General features: G+C 41.1%; 2 protein-coding genes across 7 annotated transcripts in view; one reads left to right on the forward strand and one right to left on the reverse strand.

Moving 5' to 3' along the window:
* Positions 1–19,305, reverse strand: part of LOC147020979 (uncharacterized) — a 192,273-nt gene that overhangs the window by 56,687 nt on the left and 116,281 nt on the right. The gene's annotated exons all lie outside the window — the stretch shown is intronic.
* LOC147020980 (E3 SUMO-protein ligase PIAS2-like) overlaps positions 1–19,305 on the forward strand; it is a 62,846-nt gene that overhangs the window by 23,534 nt on the left and 20,007 nt on the right. For 5 of the 6 annotated variants that reach the window (XM_085890747.1, XM_085890751.1, XM_085890752.1 and 2 more), the window contains exons 2-8: positions 276–822; positions 1,645–1,729; positions 1,835–1,882; positions 2,248–2,338; positions 2,575–2,709; positions 14,027–14,132; positions 19,096–19,169. In XM_085890747.1, coding sequence (XP_085746873.1) covers positions 276–822; positions 1,645–1,729; positions 1,835–1,882; positions 2,248–2,338; positions 2,575–2,709; positions 14,027–14,132; positions 19,096–19,169 — 1,086 coding nt within the window. The remainder of the gene's footprint in view (positions 1–275; positions 823–1,644; positions 1,730–1,834; positions 1,883–2,247; positions 2,339–2,574; positions 2,710–14,026; positions 14,133–19,095; positions 19,170–19,305) is intronic. The other variant, XM_085890748.1, reaches the window with a different exon arrangement.

Below are 19,305 nucleotides of genomic sequence, written 5' to 3' on the forward strand. Positions count from 1 at the left end.
ATGAAGGTTGTAAAGCTTTCCTCCTTTTGGGTTAACTTTTTCTTTGAGCTTTCCACACTCGAATCCCAGTATAACCAGCAATCTTTGTGTGCACGTTGGTTTTTCCTTCATGCCGTTATCTGGAATTCCTTTGAACGCACCAATACCTCCCACCTTGCACATTCCACCCACACCCTGTGTGTCACATGGCCTCTGGAGACGGCCTGAGGCTGCACATGTTCCCGAGCTCACACTTTTCATCCCCTCTCTTCCTATCCTCTTGTTCCCTCTTGCAGCAGATGGTGATGAGCTTCCGCGTCTCAGAGTTGCAGGTGCTGCTAGGTTTTGCAGGACAGAACAAGAGTGGGCGGAAACACGAGCTGCTCACCCGTGCCCTCCATCTTCTAAGGACCGACACCAGCCCAAGCCTTCGTGCGAAAGTGCAGGAGCTCTATCGGAGACGCTATCCGCGACGCTCGGTCTCCTCCATCGCTGTTGCATCCAGTGCGGGTGCAACCACCCCAGCACGAAACCTGGAATACTCATACCTCACTGGATCTGTCCAACCACAGACTGTGCCGACTGCTCATCGCTACGATGCTGAGATTCGCAGTGAGCCTCTCGCCAGTCTTTTGAACCATCCAACTATGCCTTCGCCGCCCTCTGGACTGCACGGTGCTCCGACGTTAACGGCCGTTCCCACTAAACCAACAATGACGCCTCCACGTGGCACCGCCCCCTGCCGTGTTCAGGCCCCAATCTATCAACCATCACTACCGTTGCAGCTCACGGCACTACCCTTTTACGACATTCTCGATAATCTGGTGAAAGCCCGTGAGCTTGGTGGGTGCTACCTCGTGTACTTTTTTGTTTCCATGATCTTTGCTGGAGGCATAGTCAAAAAATTTGTTTCAAAAAAAGACAAGCTCCAACAGTGCTTATATTTCTGTCCAGTTGCAATGTATGGTTTGAGTATAACTTTGGAATCATTACCACAAAGAGGAAATGATGTGATGTTGCCCTCATTTTTGTTTTCTATGATGTACACATTGCAAGGCGTGCTTGAAGCGTTCACAGTGTGTCGCAAGAGATTATCATTGGAAAACCTGCAATGTGTTACCATTAGAGATGGGCATTAATAGATGTGAGTTGAGCATGAGTGGTATAACTTAACTTCTGCCCAATCAAGCTGTGATGTGCAAGTACCATGTTGTGCACTCTCTAAACACATTCTAGCTCTCTGCACTGCATCATTTGGGTGGTGCATCTAAAGAGTTACGATTTGATACCGACGAGTCGAGCAGTTTTGCTCCTCGTACATCCTCGTATCCTAGTGTGGGTTCAGGTGAATGCAACAAACAGACCAAAGCAAACTTTTTTTTTTTTTTTTTTGGTCTGTTTTCGCCACAATGCCTCTCCCCCAAACATTGTCACCCTTCTGAGCAGTCAAACTTCCTGTCCTTTCTCATGCTTTACTCTTCACTCTTTCTGATCCAACATCCTACCTCGTTTCCTCGAACCATGTTCCCTCCGCTTTCGTAACCTTCCTTGAGAATGCTTATTTCCCCAATTTTTATTTTCTTTTTCAATCCTTCCGGATTCCTCATTCATCACCACCATATATTCCCCACCCCACACCCTCCCCAACTTGCCTTGTCCTTACAGTTTGCAGCAATGATCAGCGGTTCCAAGAGATGTATGTTGCCTTTGTTCTTACTCCTCAGCACATCTCTTTGCTCACCGAATGCACGTATGTGCTCACTTAATGACTCAACTACATTTCACAACTCAGAAGATCAATAAATGGTTGGTGCTTTTTGCAAAGCTTTAAACTTGGTGTTGGTTGTTGCTACAGGGATTACTCGATGGATAAAACAGACTGCCCGGTGCAAGTGCAGATGAGGTGAGAGCGAGTTTCCTGCATTTCGTTATGGCTCTTTCTCTGCCCGTTCCCATGATGGACGTATGACTCAAGTTTAGCTTCGACTGCACTGCAGTACTTGCTTCCGAGTAAACTTTTTGTTTGTTTGTTCGTTCTGCTAATGTTCAAGTTGGAACATGACTCAAGGCCTGTGTCTCGGTGCTATTATGGTTGTTAACATTATTAACCCCTCCCTCGTGCTTCTTTCTGTGCATGGAAAAGACGAGTGTGTATGTCTATTTAATGGTACGATCCCCCGGCCTTGTTTAATAACGTGCTGATGTATGTAGTTGCCACCACGCCATCATCTGTTTCCCAATCCTTTTCTTCTCCACATTGGGTGGCAGGTTCTGCATGGCAGGTATGAATGAACCGCAGGATGACAACTACCCCCCTAACCTGTGCATCAAGGTGAATGGAAAACCATGTGTGCTACCGGTAAGGAATGTGTGTTGAACTGGAGGCATGTTGTTGTTGGTGTGTTTCGTCACGATTTCCATTTGAATAATCGAATTTTATTTTTATTTACTTGTCACTCCACTTTTAACAGTGCTGCATTTCTTTTTCTTCGACCCAGTCGCTCAATTTCACCTCCCCCCTCTCCCCTTTAGTGGTTTACTGCCCCAAACTGTCAACAAATATGCGATTATTGTGGTGCAATGCTCTTCCGACAGGGCTTCCTTCCACCAAGCAAGAACGGGGCTGAGCCCCGGAGAATTAGCCGCCCGGTCAACGTCACACCTTACATCCGTTTGTCCACCACGGCACATAATCACATCGGTTTGGTGTGGACATCTACCATGAGCAAGGTACATCCAAATGTGTGACGATGCACAGTTTGTTTGTTTCCATAACATCATGAGCTAGACTTTTGTTTTTCGAACACTGGCACTGTTCTTTTAATGAAAGACGAATAAATAAAAAAACACTTTTGGAAGTGCAAATGAGGGATGGAAGGGTGAATGGACGGGGGTGGGGGATTTGTGGTATTTTGACATCCCCTTGGCATTGGGACTTCGGACAAGACAAAACTGTATGATGATTGTTGCAGAGAGCGTCAGAGTAGACATTGCAGACTAATGTAATAGTTGTAGCAATCTGGAGGACCACACCTGTGTGAAGGCAAACTTGATCGTTCTTCCCAAACCTTTCCTCTGCTTCAAAAGGCAGAACGCTCATTCTGAATCATCTCACTCTTTAGTCTTTGAACTGTGAAGCATCAGAAGGAATGTTACGTCACAAATTATGCGCTCCCTTTTCATTATGAATCTACGCCAGCTGTGATACATTTTTTTTACCAGCGTTTGTTCTTTGGTTGCTCGATCGTGAGAACGTCCTGTTCCCAGTCCTGAGCTACACGTCCTGTTTTCTGCTTTGATAAGGGATGGATAAGCCATATCTAGTGGATTAAGAAGCCACGTAAAGTACTGCCTCTGCTACATTATATTAAATAATCTGTGGTTTAAGCTACCATCAAGCCTAAGGTGAGCTAGTTGGTTTAAAATTTGTTCAGGAACGCTCCAATCTATGTTCTATTTTCTCGAAAAATAAATAAATACACCTATCGTTCACACACGTACGATTGAATGTGATTACTAAAACTGGTTCAAAAGTAAAACTTAAATTATTCCCGAAATCTGCTCGCTGATGAGGTCATTGTGAGGACATGGTTTGCTTCTCATGACATTGCCTTTCGCAAATAAGCATGTTACATGCGATAATTACTTGTTAGGGACTGCTTGCACAATGCCATTGATAAGAGAGAGTGGCTGGCACGATGCAGGTCACACTCCAAACTCGTCAGTCTTGAAGCACTCCTTTATCGATGTTTTGAGATTAAACATTTTCAAGATAGAACAGTTATTTGATGTGCATTATTCAGAGTTTGAAATCAAATGCCTCTCATGGGTGAACACCTGACTTTTGTCTTCCTCTGTTCTTTTCTTCTTTTTTTTTTTTTTCTTTTTTTTGTTGGTATACAAGGTCAAGGCTCGTGGACGAGCAAGAACGCTGAACAGATTAGGACACATAATCGAGAGTGGGGGGGGGGGGTGCACCAACACCAGGGTAGAGAGACAAAATACAGGTTCGCAACAACAGGGTGAACGGATCAGGACGCAACAGTTCTCCAAGACTTAACCTCAAACAGCCAAATACATTCACATATTTAACTACTGGCAATATAAGCATAAGGGTATTCAATGTTAATGAGTCATGAATGCTATATTTAAAAGTCTGTTGGGTTTTGTTGTTGTTGTTGATGTTTTTGAAACACTTAATTTGCCAGCAGCCAGTGCTAAAGAAAAATAAAACTAAATGCAGTTTAGCTCTCATACTTGCCACTCATGTTGTATACATTCAGTGGTATATTGTTCCCTTGTCTTCTTCCATTGGCCATCCATTAATTGGGACCATACTCTGTGCAGAGCGTTGGTGTTGCCAAAGCAGTCTCCTTGGCTATTAGGCACATTCCTGGACGGGTCGCCACTCCGACACAGGAAACCAGCAAGCTGGCACTCATTTTGCCGACCTCCGAAGGATGACAGGCAGAGTCAACCCCACCTGGTATTAATTCAATAATAGCAGAGTGGGCTTTGATCTCAGGATCCTCCTATCCGAGGCCCACCACCCTAACCATTAAGCCAACACCAGGCATGTTCTCATCATGGGAACGGGCATCTATCTATAATTCCAGGTGTGTGTCTCTGTCTGTCTGTCTGTCTGTCTGTCTGTCTGTCTGTCTGTCTGTCTGTCTGTCTGTCTGTCTGTCTGTCTGTCTGTCTGTCTGTCTGTCTGTCTGTCTGTCTGTCTGTCTGTCTGTGTGACCGCTGTTTCTCGCCAACCACTGGTCCGATCTAATTGAAATTTGCCAGATATATTGCTGGGGACCTGAGGATGTGCCTTTTCAAGGTTTGATATTAATCGGACAAGTCCTTCCCAAGTTATGGCCATTTATTTACCAAACCAATGACAAGACACGTTGCGTGGGCGTGGCCGATGGGGAAGGGAAGCTCAGCCGCGTTCGCCATTACAGGTTAAAACGTAGGGCTTCTGGAGAGTGATGACTTGGTGTATTCTAATGATTTCTCGATTTCTTATGTGCATTTATAGATTAACACAATGCCCCAAGTTATGATCGTTTTCATATTAGACGGTGCATAAATTTCGGTAACATCAGAGTGCTGGTATGCTCCGAACCAGGAAGTAATTTTTTTTTCTCTTCTCTTTTTGTTTATCCTTGCGATGACATTGCGAAAAGGTAAAATACGTTGGCGCTAATTGAATAAATGGGTATTAAAACTAAATTGCGAATAATCGTAACTGCGAATAATATGCGAACTTCCGGGCCACGCACGTACGGCCACGCGAGAGCGAAGAAACGGCCTGTGTATTTGTTGTTTGTTGCTCGCGGTTTGAATATTTATTTATTTATTTATTTTTTTACGGGCACGTTCTCGTGTTATAAAAAAATTAAGTTTTTTAAATTTTAATAATATCGGTATGACCTCACCGGTATAGCGATGTCGAAAAAAATGGATACCGACAGAACCTCCCTCCACCCATCCCATTCTTTCTCTTTCATTCTTTCACTCTTTCTCTCTTTCTGTCTCCATCTCTGGTGTCTAACTGCTCGTGCTGATGTTTAATCAAAAAAAAAATTTATTTTTTATTTTTGCTGGATCCAGTTTCAGGTTCAGTTGCTCTAAAATTTACTGGTTTGGGTCGAGTTGCACGTGCTCTGATCGATCGAGTTTTTTTTGTCTGACTTTCATCGAGACTATATTTATTTTTGTTCTCCATTTACTTATCTTTGCCTGGTATTGGCTTCATGGAAAGGGTGGTGGGCCTGGGATCCGAGGATCCTGAGTGCAAATCCGACTCGGCTGTTGAATCAATACCAGGTAGGGTTGACACTGCCTGTCATCCTCTGAGGTCAGCAAAATGAGTGCCAGCTTGCTGGTATCCTGTCGGAGTGGAGACCCGTTCAGGATTGTGCCAAATAACCAAGGAGACTACTGAGGCAGCACCAATGCTTTGTACAGAGTATGGTCCCAATGGATGGATAGATCGATGGATTTACTTATTTAGTTCCTGTCATCATTATTATTAACTCATTTATAAATTTATTTATGTTCTGTATGAATTAATTCAGTTAGTATTAACTTTAGTCAGCTTGGAATGTCTGAAAGTTATTGCCCAGGAACGCATCCTCAGTTTTTAACATGATGCCAATGGGAAAAACATTTTCGATTTCACTGTTTTGCATCCTGAACATTAAGCACTCCCGGTGGAGATATATATATATATATATATATATATATATATATATATATATATATATATATATATATATATATATATATATATATATATATATATATATATATATATATATATATATATATATATATATATATATAATGCCTGGTGTTGGCTTTATGGTCAGGGTGGAAGGCTTGGGGTCCCATGATTCTGAGTTCAAATCCCCCTTGGCTATTGAATTAATACCACGTAGGGTTGACTCTGCCTGTCATCCTTCCGAGGTCGGCAAAATGAGTGCCAGCATGCTGGTATCCTGTGTCGGAATGGCGACCCGTCCAGGATTGTGTCCAATAGCCAAGGAGACTGCTTCGGCATCACCAACGCTCTGCACAGAGTATGGTCCCGATGGATGGATATATATATATATATATATATATATATATATATATATATATATATATATATATATATATCTATATATATATATATATATATATATATATATATATATATATATATATATATACAGTGGGGAGTACAAGTATTTGATACACTGCTGATTTTGCAGGTTTTCCCATTTGCAAAGCACGTAGAGGTCTGTAATTTTTATCATAGGTACACTTCAACTGTGAAAGACGGAATGTAAAACAAAAATGCTGAAAATCACATTGTATGATTTTTAAATAATTAATTTGCATTTTATTGCATGAAATAAGTATTTGATCACCAAACAACCAGTAAGAATTCCGGCTCTCACAGACCTGTTAGTTTTGTCTTCAAGAAGCCCTCCCATTCTCCACTCATTACCTGCATTTACTGCACCTGTTTGAACTCGTTATCTGCATAAAAGACAGCTGTCCACACTCAATCAATCAGACGCCAACCTCTCCACAATGGGCAAGACCAGAGAGCTGTCTAAGGACATCAGGGACAAAATTGTAGACTTGCACAAGGCTGGGATGGGCTACAGGACAATAAGCAAGCAGCTTGGTGAGAAGGCAACAACTTTTGGCACAATTATTAGAAAATGGAAGAAGTTCAAGATAAGTCAATCTCCCTCGGTCTGGGGCTCCATGTAAGATGTCACCTCGTGGAGCCTCAATGATCATGAGAAAGGTGAGGGATCAGCCCAGAACTACAAGGCAGGACCTGGTCAATGACCTGAAGAGAGCCGAGACCACAGAATCGAAGAAAACCATAAGTAACACACTACGCCGTCATGGATGAAAATCCTGCAGCACACGCAAGGTCCCTCTGCTCAAGCCAGCGCATGTCCAGGCCTGTCTGAAGTTTGCCAATGACCATCTGGATGATCCAGAGGAGGAATGGGAGAAGGTCATGTGGTCTGATGAAACCAAAATAGAGCATTTTGGTTTAAACTCCACTCGCCGTGTTTGGAGGAAGAAGAAGGATGAGTACAACCCCAAGAACACCATCCCAACCGTGAAGCATGGAGGTGGAAACATCATTCTTTGGGGATGCTTTTCTGCAAAGGGGACAGCACGACTGCACCGTATTGAGGGGAGGATGGATGGGGCCATGTATCGTGAGATCTTGGCCAACAACCTCGTTCCCTCAACAAGAGCATTGAAGATGGGGCGTGGCTGGGTCTTCCAGCATGACAACGACCCGAAACACACAGCCAGGGCAACTCAGGAGTGGTTCCGTAAGAAGCATCTCAAGGCCTGGAGTGGCCTAGCCAGTCTCCAGACCTGAACCCAATAGAAAATCTTTGGAGGGAGCTGAAAGTCTGTGTTGCCCAGCGACAACCCCAAAACCTGAAGGATCTGGAGAAGATCTGTATGGAGGAGTGGGCCAAAATCCCTGCTGCAGTCTGTGCAAACCTGGTTAAGAACTATAGGAAACGTCTGATCTCTGTAATTGCAAACAAAGGTTTCTGTACCAAATATTTAATTCTGTTTTTCTGATTTATCAAATACTTATTTCATGCAATAAAATGCAAATTAATTATTTAAAAATCGTACAATGTGATTTTCAGGATTTTTGTTTTAGATTCCGTCTTTCACAGTTGAAGTGTACCTATGATAAAAATTACAGACCTCTACGTGCTTTGTAAGTGGGAAAACCTGCAAAATCGGCAGTGTATCATATACTTGTTCTCCCCACTGTATGTATGTATATGTGTATATATATGTGTGTATATATATGTATATATATATATATATATATATATATATATATATATATATATATATATATATATATATATATATATATATATATATATATAGATATGTATGTGTGTGTATATATATATATATATATATATATATATATATGTATGTATGTATGTGTGTGTGTATATATATATGTGTATGTATGTGTGTGTGTATATATATATATATGTATGTATGTGTGTGTATATATATATATATATATATATATATATATATATATATATATATATATATATATATATATATATATATATATATATATATATATATATATATGTGTGTATATGTATATATATATATATGTATGTATGTGTGTATATATATATATATATATATATATATATATATATATATATATATATATATATATATATATATATATATATATATATATATATATATATATATATATATATATATTACATACACACACATACATATCTTGACGACTCCCATGCTCTACCAGCCAAAGAAAGCTGCATAAAGCAACCATGAAATGTGACGCAAAGTAAGCCCTTTGCTGTTTCAAACCGTTCCCAGAGTTCTTCCACAGGGTTTGAAACAGCCAAGGAGAGTGAGTGTGGGGGGTTGTTCAAAATCAAATTCGTGTTCAAGGTACTGTTGGACCCCGCTATTCACGGGGAATACATTCCTGAAAAATGCTGCGACTTTCAGGTCACTGTTTTAAAGATGAAAAAAAAATATATATATATATATATATTTTTTTTTACATGGTCTAGGCTCATGTGAGAACGATTACACAGAACAAATCAGACACAACATAAGGGAATAGCAGGAGGAGAGGAGAAACAACAACAGCAGGGTGGTGTGAGAAAGTAGACTGAGATGGACAAACAAGGGATACAGGTAACGATGAGGGGTAAGGGAAAACCCAGAGGGTGAATAATATGACCACAAAAGCAAAATTGTGTTTGCCCAGTTTGTGATTTTGTTCAAGGTCTGAGGAGAGGGAAGAGGATGCTGCCTGTCTGTCAGAAGGATGAGTGATGTCATGGCAGAGGGTGGAGTCATCACTCATCAGGAAAGAGATAAAGAAGATTTTCCAGAGTCAGTCAGAACATTGATGAAGATCAGGAATAATATGGGGCCGAGAACACTGCCTTGGGGCACTCCAGCCTTGACAGGGAGAGGAGATTCAAGGGTTCCATTGAAAGTAACACTGACTACGAGAGAGGAGGAAGTTGGTCACCCAAGAGTGGAGTTGGTTTTGGATTCCATAGGCAGACAGTTTTGAGAGCAAGGCAGGATGCCAGACTGTATCAAAAGCTTGAGATATGTCCAGAGACATATCTCATGTCTGATATTGAGGGTCTCCACCATTGTTAGGAGAGTAGAAGCAGCCTGTCCAAGGGAGAGTGACCAGGTCTGAATCCTAATTAATGATCTGAGATGAGGCTGTTGGAGAAAAGGAATGATTCTGTGTTAACTGTGATTGATTCCATGACCTTGCTGACGATTGGAAGTCCAGTAAGCTCATTTGGCTGTGCTTAAGGGGATCTGTTTTTGCACCTTTTTATGTAATGCTGTGATATTGGCTGATTTGCCATTTCCCAAATGGATATCGGAGACCTGTCCTGAAGTGTTAAAAAAAGGAAAAACGCGAAGCGACCAACATCTCAATGAACAGTTTCTTGGGGATTTTCTTTCCAGCTCTCAACCTCCTGTCATTTACAAAAAATGGTGCATACAGTCATGGTCAAAACTATTGGCACCCTTGCATGTGTTTCAAATAATGCACCATTTCTTCCAGAAAATTGTTGAAAAAATACAAAAAAAAATTGGTATCCACCTATGTATTTGTTTGGTTTGCAGTAGAATAAAACAAGTTGAAAAAAATTACTAAATCTTCGCTTATTCCACTTAGAAATCCTAAAATGTCCTGGACAATATTATTGGCACCTTTTTTTTTTAGATGTTAGAAATAATTTGATTTCAAGCAGGTAATTCTCCTTTCCTTTGGAATTTAACTTGCCTGTGGTGAGTTTTGCAGGTGCCTGCAATATAAAAATCACTCATTCAACCAGTTTGAATCGATAAAAAGAGTCTTTCTGCTGTTTTGTGTCATGGTGTGTCCCACAATGAGCATGGAGAAAAGAAATAAAACCAGAGAATTGTCTGAGTAGGTCAGACACAAGATTGTAGCCAAGCATGGACAATCTCAAGGCGACAAGTCCATCTCCAGAGACCTTGATGTTCCTGTGTCCACCGTCCACAATGTTATCAGGAAGTTTAAGGCCCATGGCACTGAAGCTAACCTCCCTGGACGTGTCTGCAAGAGAAAACTTGATCGAAGATTGCAGTGAAGGATTATTTGAATGGTGGTGAAAACACCTCAATCAACTTCCAAACAGATTCAAGCTGACCTTCAGACACAAGGTACGACAGTTTCAACTCACAACATCTGTCACCAACTCTGAAAGGGGTTTCTATGGTCGGCGACCCGAGAGGGCCCCACTGCTGAGAGAGACACAAAAGAAAGCCTGACTGGAGTTTGCCAAAACACACCTGAACAAGCCAAAATCCTTCTGGGAGAATGTCCTGTGGACAGATGAGACCAATGTAAAGGATTTTGGTGAAGCACATCATCTCTGTTTACAGAAAACAAAATGAAGCTTTCATAGAAAAGAATACCTTCCCCACAGTCAAGCATGGAGGAGGTTCAGTGATGTATTCGGGTTGCTGTGCTGCCACTCTGGCACTGGATGCCTTGAATGTGTGCATGGCATTATGAAATCAGATTACCAAGGAGGCACTTTGGAGCACAATGTTCAACCCATTGTCAGTAAGCTGGATCTCCGTCAAAGGTCATGGGTCTTGCAGCAGGACAATGACCCCAAACACACTTCACAAAGCACTCAGGAATGGTTCAAGAAAAAATGCTGGACTCTTCTGAAGTGGGCAGCACTGAGTTCAGATCAAAATCCCATTGAACATGTGTGGGGAGATCTGAAAACAGCAGTTGGGAGAAGGCACCCTTCAAATCTGGGAGAACTGGAGCAGTTTGTACAAGAAGAGTGGGACAAACTACCAGTAGAGAGGTGAAAGAAGCTCATTCATGGCTCGAGGAAGTGCTTGACTGCAGTTTGTTTGTTCAAAGCCCGTGATACCAAATGTTAAGTCGAGGGTGTTAATAATTTTATCAATGCCATTTCTTTTTATCTTCTTATTTTAACGGATTTATTAAGTTCTGAATCAAAAACAAAGGTTCTGTAATATTACAAGTGAAATAAAGAATTGTGGAGATGAAATACCTTTGACGATTTCAACTTATTTTTTGGAGAAAATAGAATTATTTGAAAAAAGTGCAACAGTGCCAATATTTTGGCCTAACTGTATAACTTGGACAAAATCGTGAATTTTGACCACCACTCCTGCCCCCCTTCCTCCAAATGCCTATTCCAAGCATTTTGCCAACTTAGATGGCTTCTCTATTAATACAGCATTACCATTTACTATTCTCTCCCACGAGAGGGTATGATAGAACCATATCCTGATGGGATGATGGTGGGAGTAACAGAAAAATGTGCAATGAGTGGAATCGTCACTTCCTTTTTAAGGAGAGGCAGTTCTATATTATGTAAGATTGTATGCTGAATTAACGCTGAAGAGCAAGTCGTCGACTTCTTTTATTTATATTTTTACTATTTTGAATTTTTTTTCAATAAGAACAAGACTCATGGAAGAGGAAGATAAATTTGACATAAATTGGAAAAACGTTCAGGAATTCATTACGATGTTAACTCCTGAAATGATCAGCTAACAGAGGATTGTCTGTCATTTGAGTTTGGAGAGAACATTGGGAATAGAAAAACCCTCTTGGTCTTTCCTTGCTTTGTCCAATTGGGAATCTCTTGCTGAGAGAGATTATTAAGAATTTGCTGCAACTGTGGGTGAATTGATCTTTAGAATCGGTATCAAGTGGTTTGTTGAGGGAAATCATCCAAAGCCATTGTCTTGCCTGTAATTTTGCTTTGGCTGAAACGTTCCACCTTCTTGATGCCAAAATGTTGAATAGCAGCTTGATGCCTGACTTTGTGTACAAAGTGGACACAGACAGGCTTTGCCTTTTGTGTTGCTTTCTCGTTGCCCTCACCGAAGGAGAGGGTATTGCATTTGGGTTTGTTTGTGTGTTTGTCCGCATGGAACTTTCGTGTTTTTCTCCGCAACCGCTTGTCGGATTGAGACGAAATTTTCACCATTGGAGCGACTACTCATGGAGAATGTTTAAATCATAATTATGATGTCATAGGTCATGTGGTATGACAGCCTTGTTGGAAAACACAGAAAAACTTTGTTCCTCTGCATCTCAGAAACCGCACCAAGGAAAAAAATGAAACTTGGCACATGGCAAGTACTCCTCATGGGGAATGAGTGTGATTATTTTTTATATTTTTTTTAATTTTTAGATGTCATAGGTGCCTTCGTTGACGTCATAATTACATATCTCGGACCCTACATCTGATCAGTATGAAAAGTTTTGAGGGTCATCAAGGGATAAAATGGTCCACAAAAAAAAAAATTGATGACATTATCAGTCACATGATTCAGCAGCTATATTGTTTGTTTTCTTTAAAAAAAAAATAAAAAAAACCTTCAAAAATATTTTCTGAAGTGGCTGAACAGATCGAGGCAAAACTTTACAGGTATGATCGCCTATCCATGATGAACAAAAAGTTCCTCACTCTTTTTGACGTAGGTCACATGGTTTGGCCACCATATTTGATTGAAGGAAAACTATTAAATAATGTTTTTTTCTGCAACTGCTGCATCAATAAATGTGAAATTTGACAATTATAATCTCGCAGGCATGGGGAATGTACGTTTTGTATTTCAAACTGATCGGTCACATGGTTTGGCAGTGAGAATTATTTAATTATTTGGATCTGAAAACTTTTCAAGCTTTTTAGTATTTTATTTTATTTTTTGCATCAGGCTCACTTGGCTGCGCCTGCATGCGTTTGAAGTTACAGGAGTAGCAATTCAATTGATATCAATGACGGCCCCAGGAAAAATGGTCAACTGTGCACATAATATATGGAACATGGCCTGTTTCTCCGTCCATAACTTGTGAATCGTGCGTCTTAAAGGAATGTATGGGGGGCCCCGTTCGACTCGGGGGAATCCCGCTTTTCCCTCCGCACTCATAGTGTCAACATTTATTACTTGGTATTCAGGTTATTTCAACACCAATTCATTTGATACTGACTATGTATTCAGGAAAAAGGGCGAACTGCTTACGTAATAAATACATTGAACACTTCGTGTTACTCGGTCCCGAACTCGTCAATCCCGTGCTGTGTCAAAGCAGGACGTCTTGGTACTTGGTCATCACTGCCAGCAGTTATAAAATGGCAGTTCTAGTTGTATTTTTCCCCTCAGACTATTTGTTCTGGGAAAGAGTAACAGTAATGATTAGCATTGGCTAATTAGCCCTCCATTCATTAATAGCGAAGCCTGTTTTGCACAGAAGTGGGTATCTGGTTTCACTTTATTTTCTTCATTTTTGGGGGGGGGGTCTATATATTTAATGTGATTGTAAGAAACATGGGAAAGTAAAAGAAGCTCTTATTTTTCTTTTTTCTTCTTTTTCTTTTTTTTCTGCATATTCAAGCTGTCTTTATTTTTGTCTTCTTGCTGTCTACAGAGCTATGCTATGTCCCTGAGTCTCGTGAGACATCTCACAGCCGATGCGTTGTTGCAAAGGCTAAAGGCTGAATCTGCTCAAGCAGCTGAGAAATCACAAGCACTCGGTAAGAATACCTTCCCTTTCACCTCCACTGCCAACACTTAACAATGCCATCCATCCATTGTCAATTAGCTTGGCCTTAAAGGTGATTATAAAAAATAACAGAGCTCAACAATGAGGTTGTCCTCTCCAGGTCAAAACGTTTTTACTTCGGTAACATGCACATGTCTAACCTTCATGCTCACCTCAATTCCTTCATTCCCCTTTTCTCCATCTTGTCCTTTTTCTGCACTTTCTGGTTCCCTACTGCCTTTTCTGCCTACGACTCCCCTTCAGACATTTGTGCATCCTTATCCACCCATTCACCTTGGCCTTTCTATCACTTGTGTTTCATTCAAAGTACTCGACGGAGGTGCATTTTTATCGTTTCCCCATCAAGAGAAATAATCCAAAAGGCTTTTCTTATGAGATCTCTTTAAATCCAATGGGATGCTTTACAAAACAAGCAAAAGAGAAACGTGTTTCCTGGAGTAGATAAAACATCCAGGAGATAGGGGGTTTTTGCGCAGGTGCCTTCATATAAGGGAGAGCGATGCTCCTTCGAGCTATGGACAGTGACTTTGCCGGCTGTGAGTAGTTCCGATCTTTTCCAAAGAATGACTTGGAACGATGGACGATGCAGGCTTTGCTATACGGTTGGCATAGGAGAGCTTGTGGCTTATGGTGAGGCTGAAAATTTCAAGACTGAACCTCTTGCAGTGTCTGACTATGGAAATCAATAAGCAGGTTCTTATGATGATCCTTCCAGTATGAGATTTTTGGACTGGAAGACGTGTTCCATTTGTCAAAACAGCATCTAATGAATTCCAAATCAGCAGTCAGCTTCTATCTGCCTGTCAATTTTTTTATGGATTCGTCTGCAAATAGGAACAGCTTGTTTTCCAGAGCATTGGAGAGGTCATTTATGTCAATGAGGAATATGACTGGGCCCAATATATACTGCCTTGGGGCACTTGAGCTTCCACTGGGAGAGAAGATGAAAGGATTTCATTGATAGCAATGTATGGACTGCATGATGAGTGGAAGAAGTTGGAAAGCCAAGTTTGAAGGTGGCCTTGTATGCCGCGTGCCATGAGCCAAGTTAGCAGAGCAAGTTGCGAGACTGTCAATTACCTGAGATATGTCTATGGAGACTGCTGTCATATTTAATTTGAAATTTCGGGCTTCCGTCTATTGCTGAGAGAGAAGGAGCAACATGTCCATAGTTGAGTTACTGGGATGGAATCAAGACCGATGATCAGAGATAGGGCAATGTGAAAGTAAAATATGAATGGCTTGATGTAGGTAGTGATGATCTGTTGAAATTTATTTTTCCACATCCTTCCCCTCAACAAATAGCTGGTTCAACACTGGAGTTTTCCTCTTGCCTGGTTGTTGATGCACATTGTCTTGTTCATCTGGAGGCTTTGAGAGAGTTCTGATCATTTGTCCTGATCCATCGACTAGTTTTCTCATCCTGTGATTCTTGCACGCTGTAATGAAATGCTGCTTGTACCATTTACATCAAGGGTGTGGAAGCTGCTCAGGCTCTGTGGTTCTCTGCTGAAACCGAGCTTTGACCCCTACTACAAGGTCATTCTACATGTGTTTGGTTTTGTATGCAAGGTCGAGGCCTGTGGAATTGCTAGAACACTGAAGGGATCAGGATGCAACAGAACAAAAGGAACAGTAGAGAGCGAGAGAGAGCGAGAGAGAGCGAGAGAGAGCGAGAGAGAGCGAGAGAGAGCGAGAGAGAGCGAGAGAGAGCGAGAGAGAGCGAGAGAGAGCGAGAGAGAGAGAGCGAGAGAGAGAGAGAGAGAGAGAGAGAGAGAGAGCGAGAGAGCGAGAGAGAGAGAGCGAGAGAGCGAGAGAGAGAGAGCGAGACAGACAGTGAGAGAGTGAGAGAGAGAGACAGTGAGAGAGAGAGAGACAGTGAGAGAGAGAGATAGATCGGGAGAGAGAGAGGAGATAGCGAGAGAGATAGAGTGGAGCGAGAGAGATAGAGCGAGAGAGAGAGATAGAGAGAGAGAGAGAGAGAGCGAGAGAGAGCGAGAGAGAGAGAGAGCGAGAGAGCGAGAGCGAGAGAGCGAGAGAGAGAGATAGAGATAGAGATAGAGATAGAGATAGAGATAGAGATAGAGATAGAGATAGACACCAACAGCAGGGTTGAAGGAGCTGGACGAATAATGGATATGGGGAAGAATGAGGGTATGGGGAGGATAAACAGGTTGGACAAGATGGATACAGAAGCATACTCTCAGGAAGGAAAATCTGGAAATGTGGAAGGAAGTGTTGAAGATGCATGAGAATGTAATAATCCTGTTTGGGTTGAATGAGCAATTTGTAAAGCTACTATGTGGCTCAAAGGATTAAAATAGTGAAGGGATGAAAATGTTGACTAGAAAAGAGGTTTCTGCACGGCACTTTGTCCAATTGGCTTTGATGAAATCTGTGTCTTATTAATCATTTCAAGCTTTATTCTTTCTGGTTCGTATGCTGTGCACAAGTAGAGTGAGCAATGCAGGAAGCAATGATTGCTTTGAGGAAACAGATTGCAAAGCCGATAGTAAGCACAGATTACAGCTGTACGTGTATTGGAAGAACCAAAAATAATTGGATATAAACCACTAATTTACCCCAGGGACTCGATTTATTGCTTATGCATAACAGCAAATTATATCTTTCCCTATAATATGCTTTGTGCATACCTCCTTCCTTCCCCCGCACCTTCCATACTTCAGTTTTCAATGTATAAATCAAATTGAGTGCAGGATAAGGACAAAAAAAGAAAGTTGTATGTTCTCCACATGTATATTGGCAGACAATACGCAAAGTGACAAATTTTAAGTGCAAGCATGTGGTCGCGACATCATCAGTTATAAGTGGGGGGCGACGTGTCCTCCTTGTTAACTCTTCGTCTTTCTTTTCTCAAAGGCAACGTCATAAAATCTAATTCTGAGCTGAACCAGCATCCCCATCATGTAGTAGGCCAATATAACCATTATCTTCTCAAATTATTTATTGGCATCTTCAAGAAGCACCCAACAGCAATGCAATCCACTCGTGATCATAGAATAAAATATATATATATATATATATATATATATATATATATATATATATATATATATATATATATATATATATATATATATATATATATATATATATATTGCAAACCGTGGTGTCCATGCGATCGTGTTGTCTCCTGTTTCCAGCGGCTGCTTCCTGTTTGAAAAGCTACGCATGCATGCAAAGCTCAACATTCACTTTTTGATTGTTCCTTCCAGCAATCTTTTCAATCAACATGAACATCTCGATTAAAGTCGATTTAATACAGAACTTCATGGAGTAACACGATTTAAAATAGCGATATTTTGCCCTCTTTTGAGACAAATCCAATCTCTGCTGCCTGATGTTGCACCACCATTTTGGATAGCATAAGTTTCTCAGAGTTTTGACTCTGGGAGAAGCCAAGAGTAATTAATTCAAATTGATAGATTAATTTCTCCAGATTCCAACGTGCTGCTGTGGGAGTGGTTTGGTCCGATTCCATCGTGACATGGTGGGAGTGGTTCGGTCTGTGCCAGAGTGCCAGGCATTGGTGAAGTGTGTACAGAGATGATAATTGCAATGGGAGAAGTCATTGTCAGTTGGATGACGAGGCTGTTGAATGTATGTATGAGAGAGGGTTCAATTCCAGAGGATTGGAGGACTGGGTTAATTGTGTCGTAATGGAAGGGAAAGGGAGATCTTCAAGGTCCGGGGAAGTAAAGGAGCGTTACGCTCCTGAATCATGTCATGAAGGTGCCGGAGAGTATTCTGGACGGGAGTATGTGGCCATTACGGCCTTCATGTGCCATGGCATAGAGTCCACCAGCTTCTGCAATTCTACAGGAGGGATGCGGCACCATGCTTCCGTGAGAAAGTCAATCAACTCACACCTGTTTGATGGAGGTAGAAAATGCTGTCTCGTCGTTCCAGAATGTCCCATAAATGCTTGCTCGGGTTCAGATCTGTTGACTGTGAAGGCTGTGACATATGGATAACATCAGTGTCATGCTCATCAAACCATTGGATGACCACACGTGCTCTATGGATGAGGGCATTGGCGGAGGGTGGGGGTCTCCTCTTGCAGCCATGCTAGCCATAATTATAGGCAGCCAGGCCTGAGCAGCAGCATTTTCATGCATGACCCTAAGCATACTGGGATGTTATTTGCTGAATTAACACATGGTCCCCACCTGTGCGGAAGCTATTGCTTGGTGTCCCTCATTTACCCATGTGTTGACTTCTTCTTTTTTGTCGTGTGTGTGTGTATTATTATTTTTTATTATTAAAGAAAGGCCCACCCACATCTCTCACCTGTGAATGGAGGGAATAGCCAATCAGCTCTCACCTAATCAATTGAACCCCGGTGGTATATACATACATACATATATACGTACATTCATACATACAAAAATCCCAATCACGTCTTGCCCATAATTGGAAAGGGCGACCATTGAGCTGCCCAGCTGCGACTTGGACTATATAATTAATCAACACTCAGCCCTTGTCGTCAAAGAAGACTCAGCAAAGCAACAGCAAAGGGTTTACCTTTGGAACAGCAAAGGGTTTACCTTGAATAGCTTTTCTTGGTTGCTTTATGCAACCTTCTTTGATTAAAAGGGCCGCTACATGTGTATGAAGGTGTGCATGTACTATATTGAGAAAAGTGGTGATATCGGGAGAAATTGGAAGGTATGAGTTTGAGATGGCTGAAGGAAGTTTAGAGATTATGAGGTTGAGAATATGCACATGTGCGTATAACCCTTAGTGTTGGATGTGAGAACGACTTCCATGACACGTTTCATCCATATCATGTCTGTCAGTAATGAAAGCTTATATTGGCATCGTTATTGGAAAATAATATCAAAAATAATAACTCGAGTGTTGAGTTTGGTGTTGTGGACGACTTGTAATTTGGTACGTGCACGTGTGTGTAGTTATAGAGAAGCTAACTCCAGACCCCGATTGTGACATCACAACTACCAGCTTGAGAGTCTCCCTTGTATGCCCGGTAAGAGTCGTCTATGTTTGTGTATATATATATATATATAAATATATATATATATATATATATATATATATATATATATATATATATATATATATATATATATATATAAATATAATTTGATTTTTTTCTTGAATAC

This window comes from Eptatretus burgeri, chromosome 8, assembly GCF_056783735.1.
Source record: "Eptatretus burgeri isolate ZD-2024b chromosome 8, Ebu_testis_v1, whole genome shotgun sequence".
In the NCBI taxonomy this organism is placed as follows: Eukaryota; Metazoa; Chordata; class Myxini; order Myxiniformes; family Myxinidae; genus Eptatretus; species Eptatretus burgeri.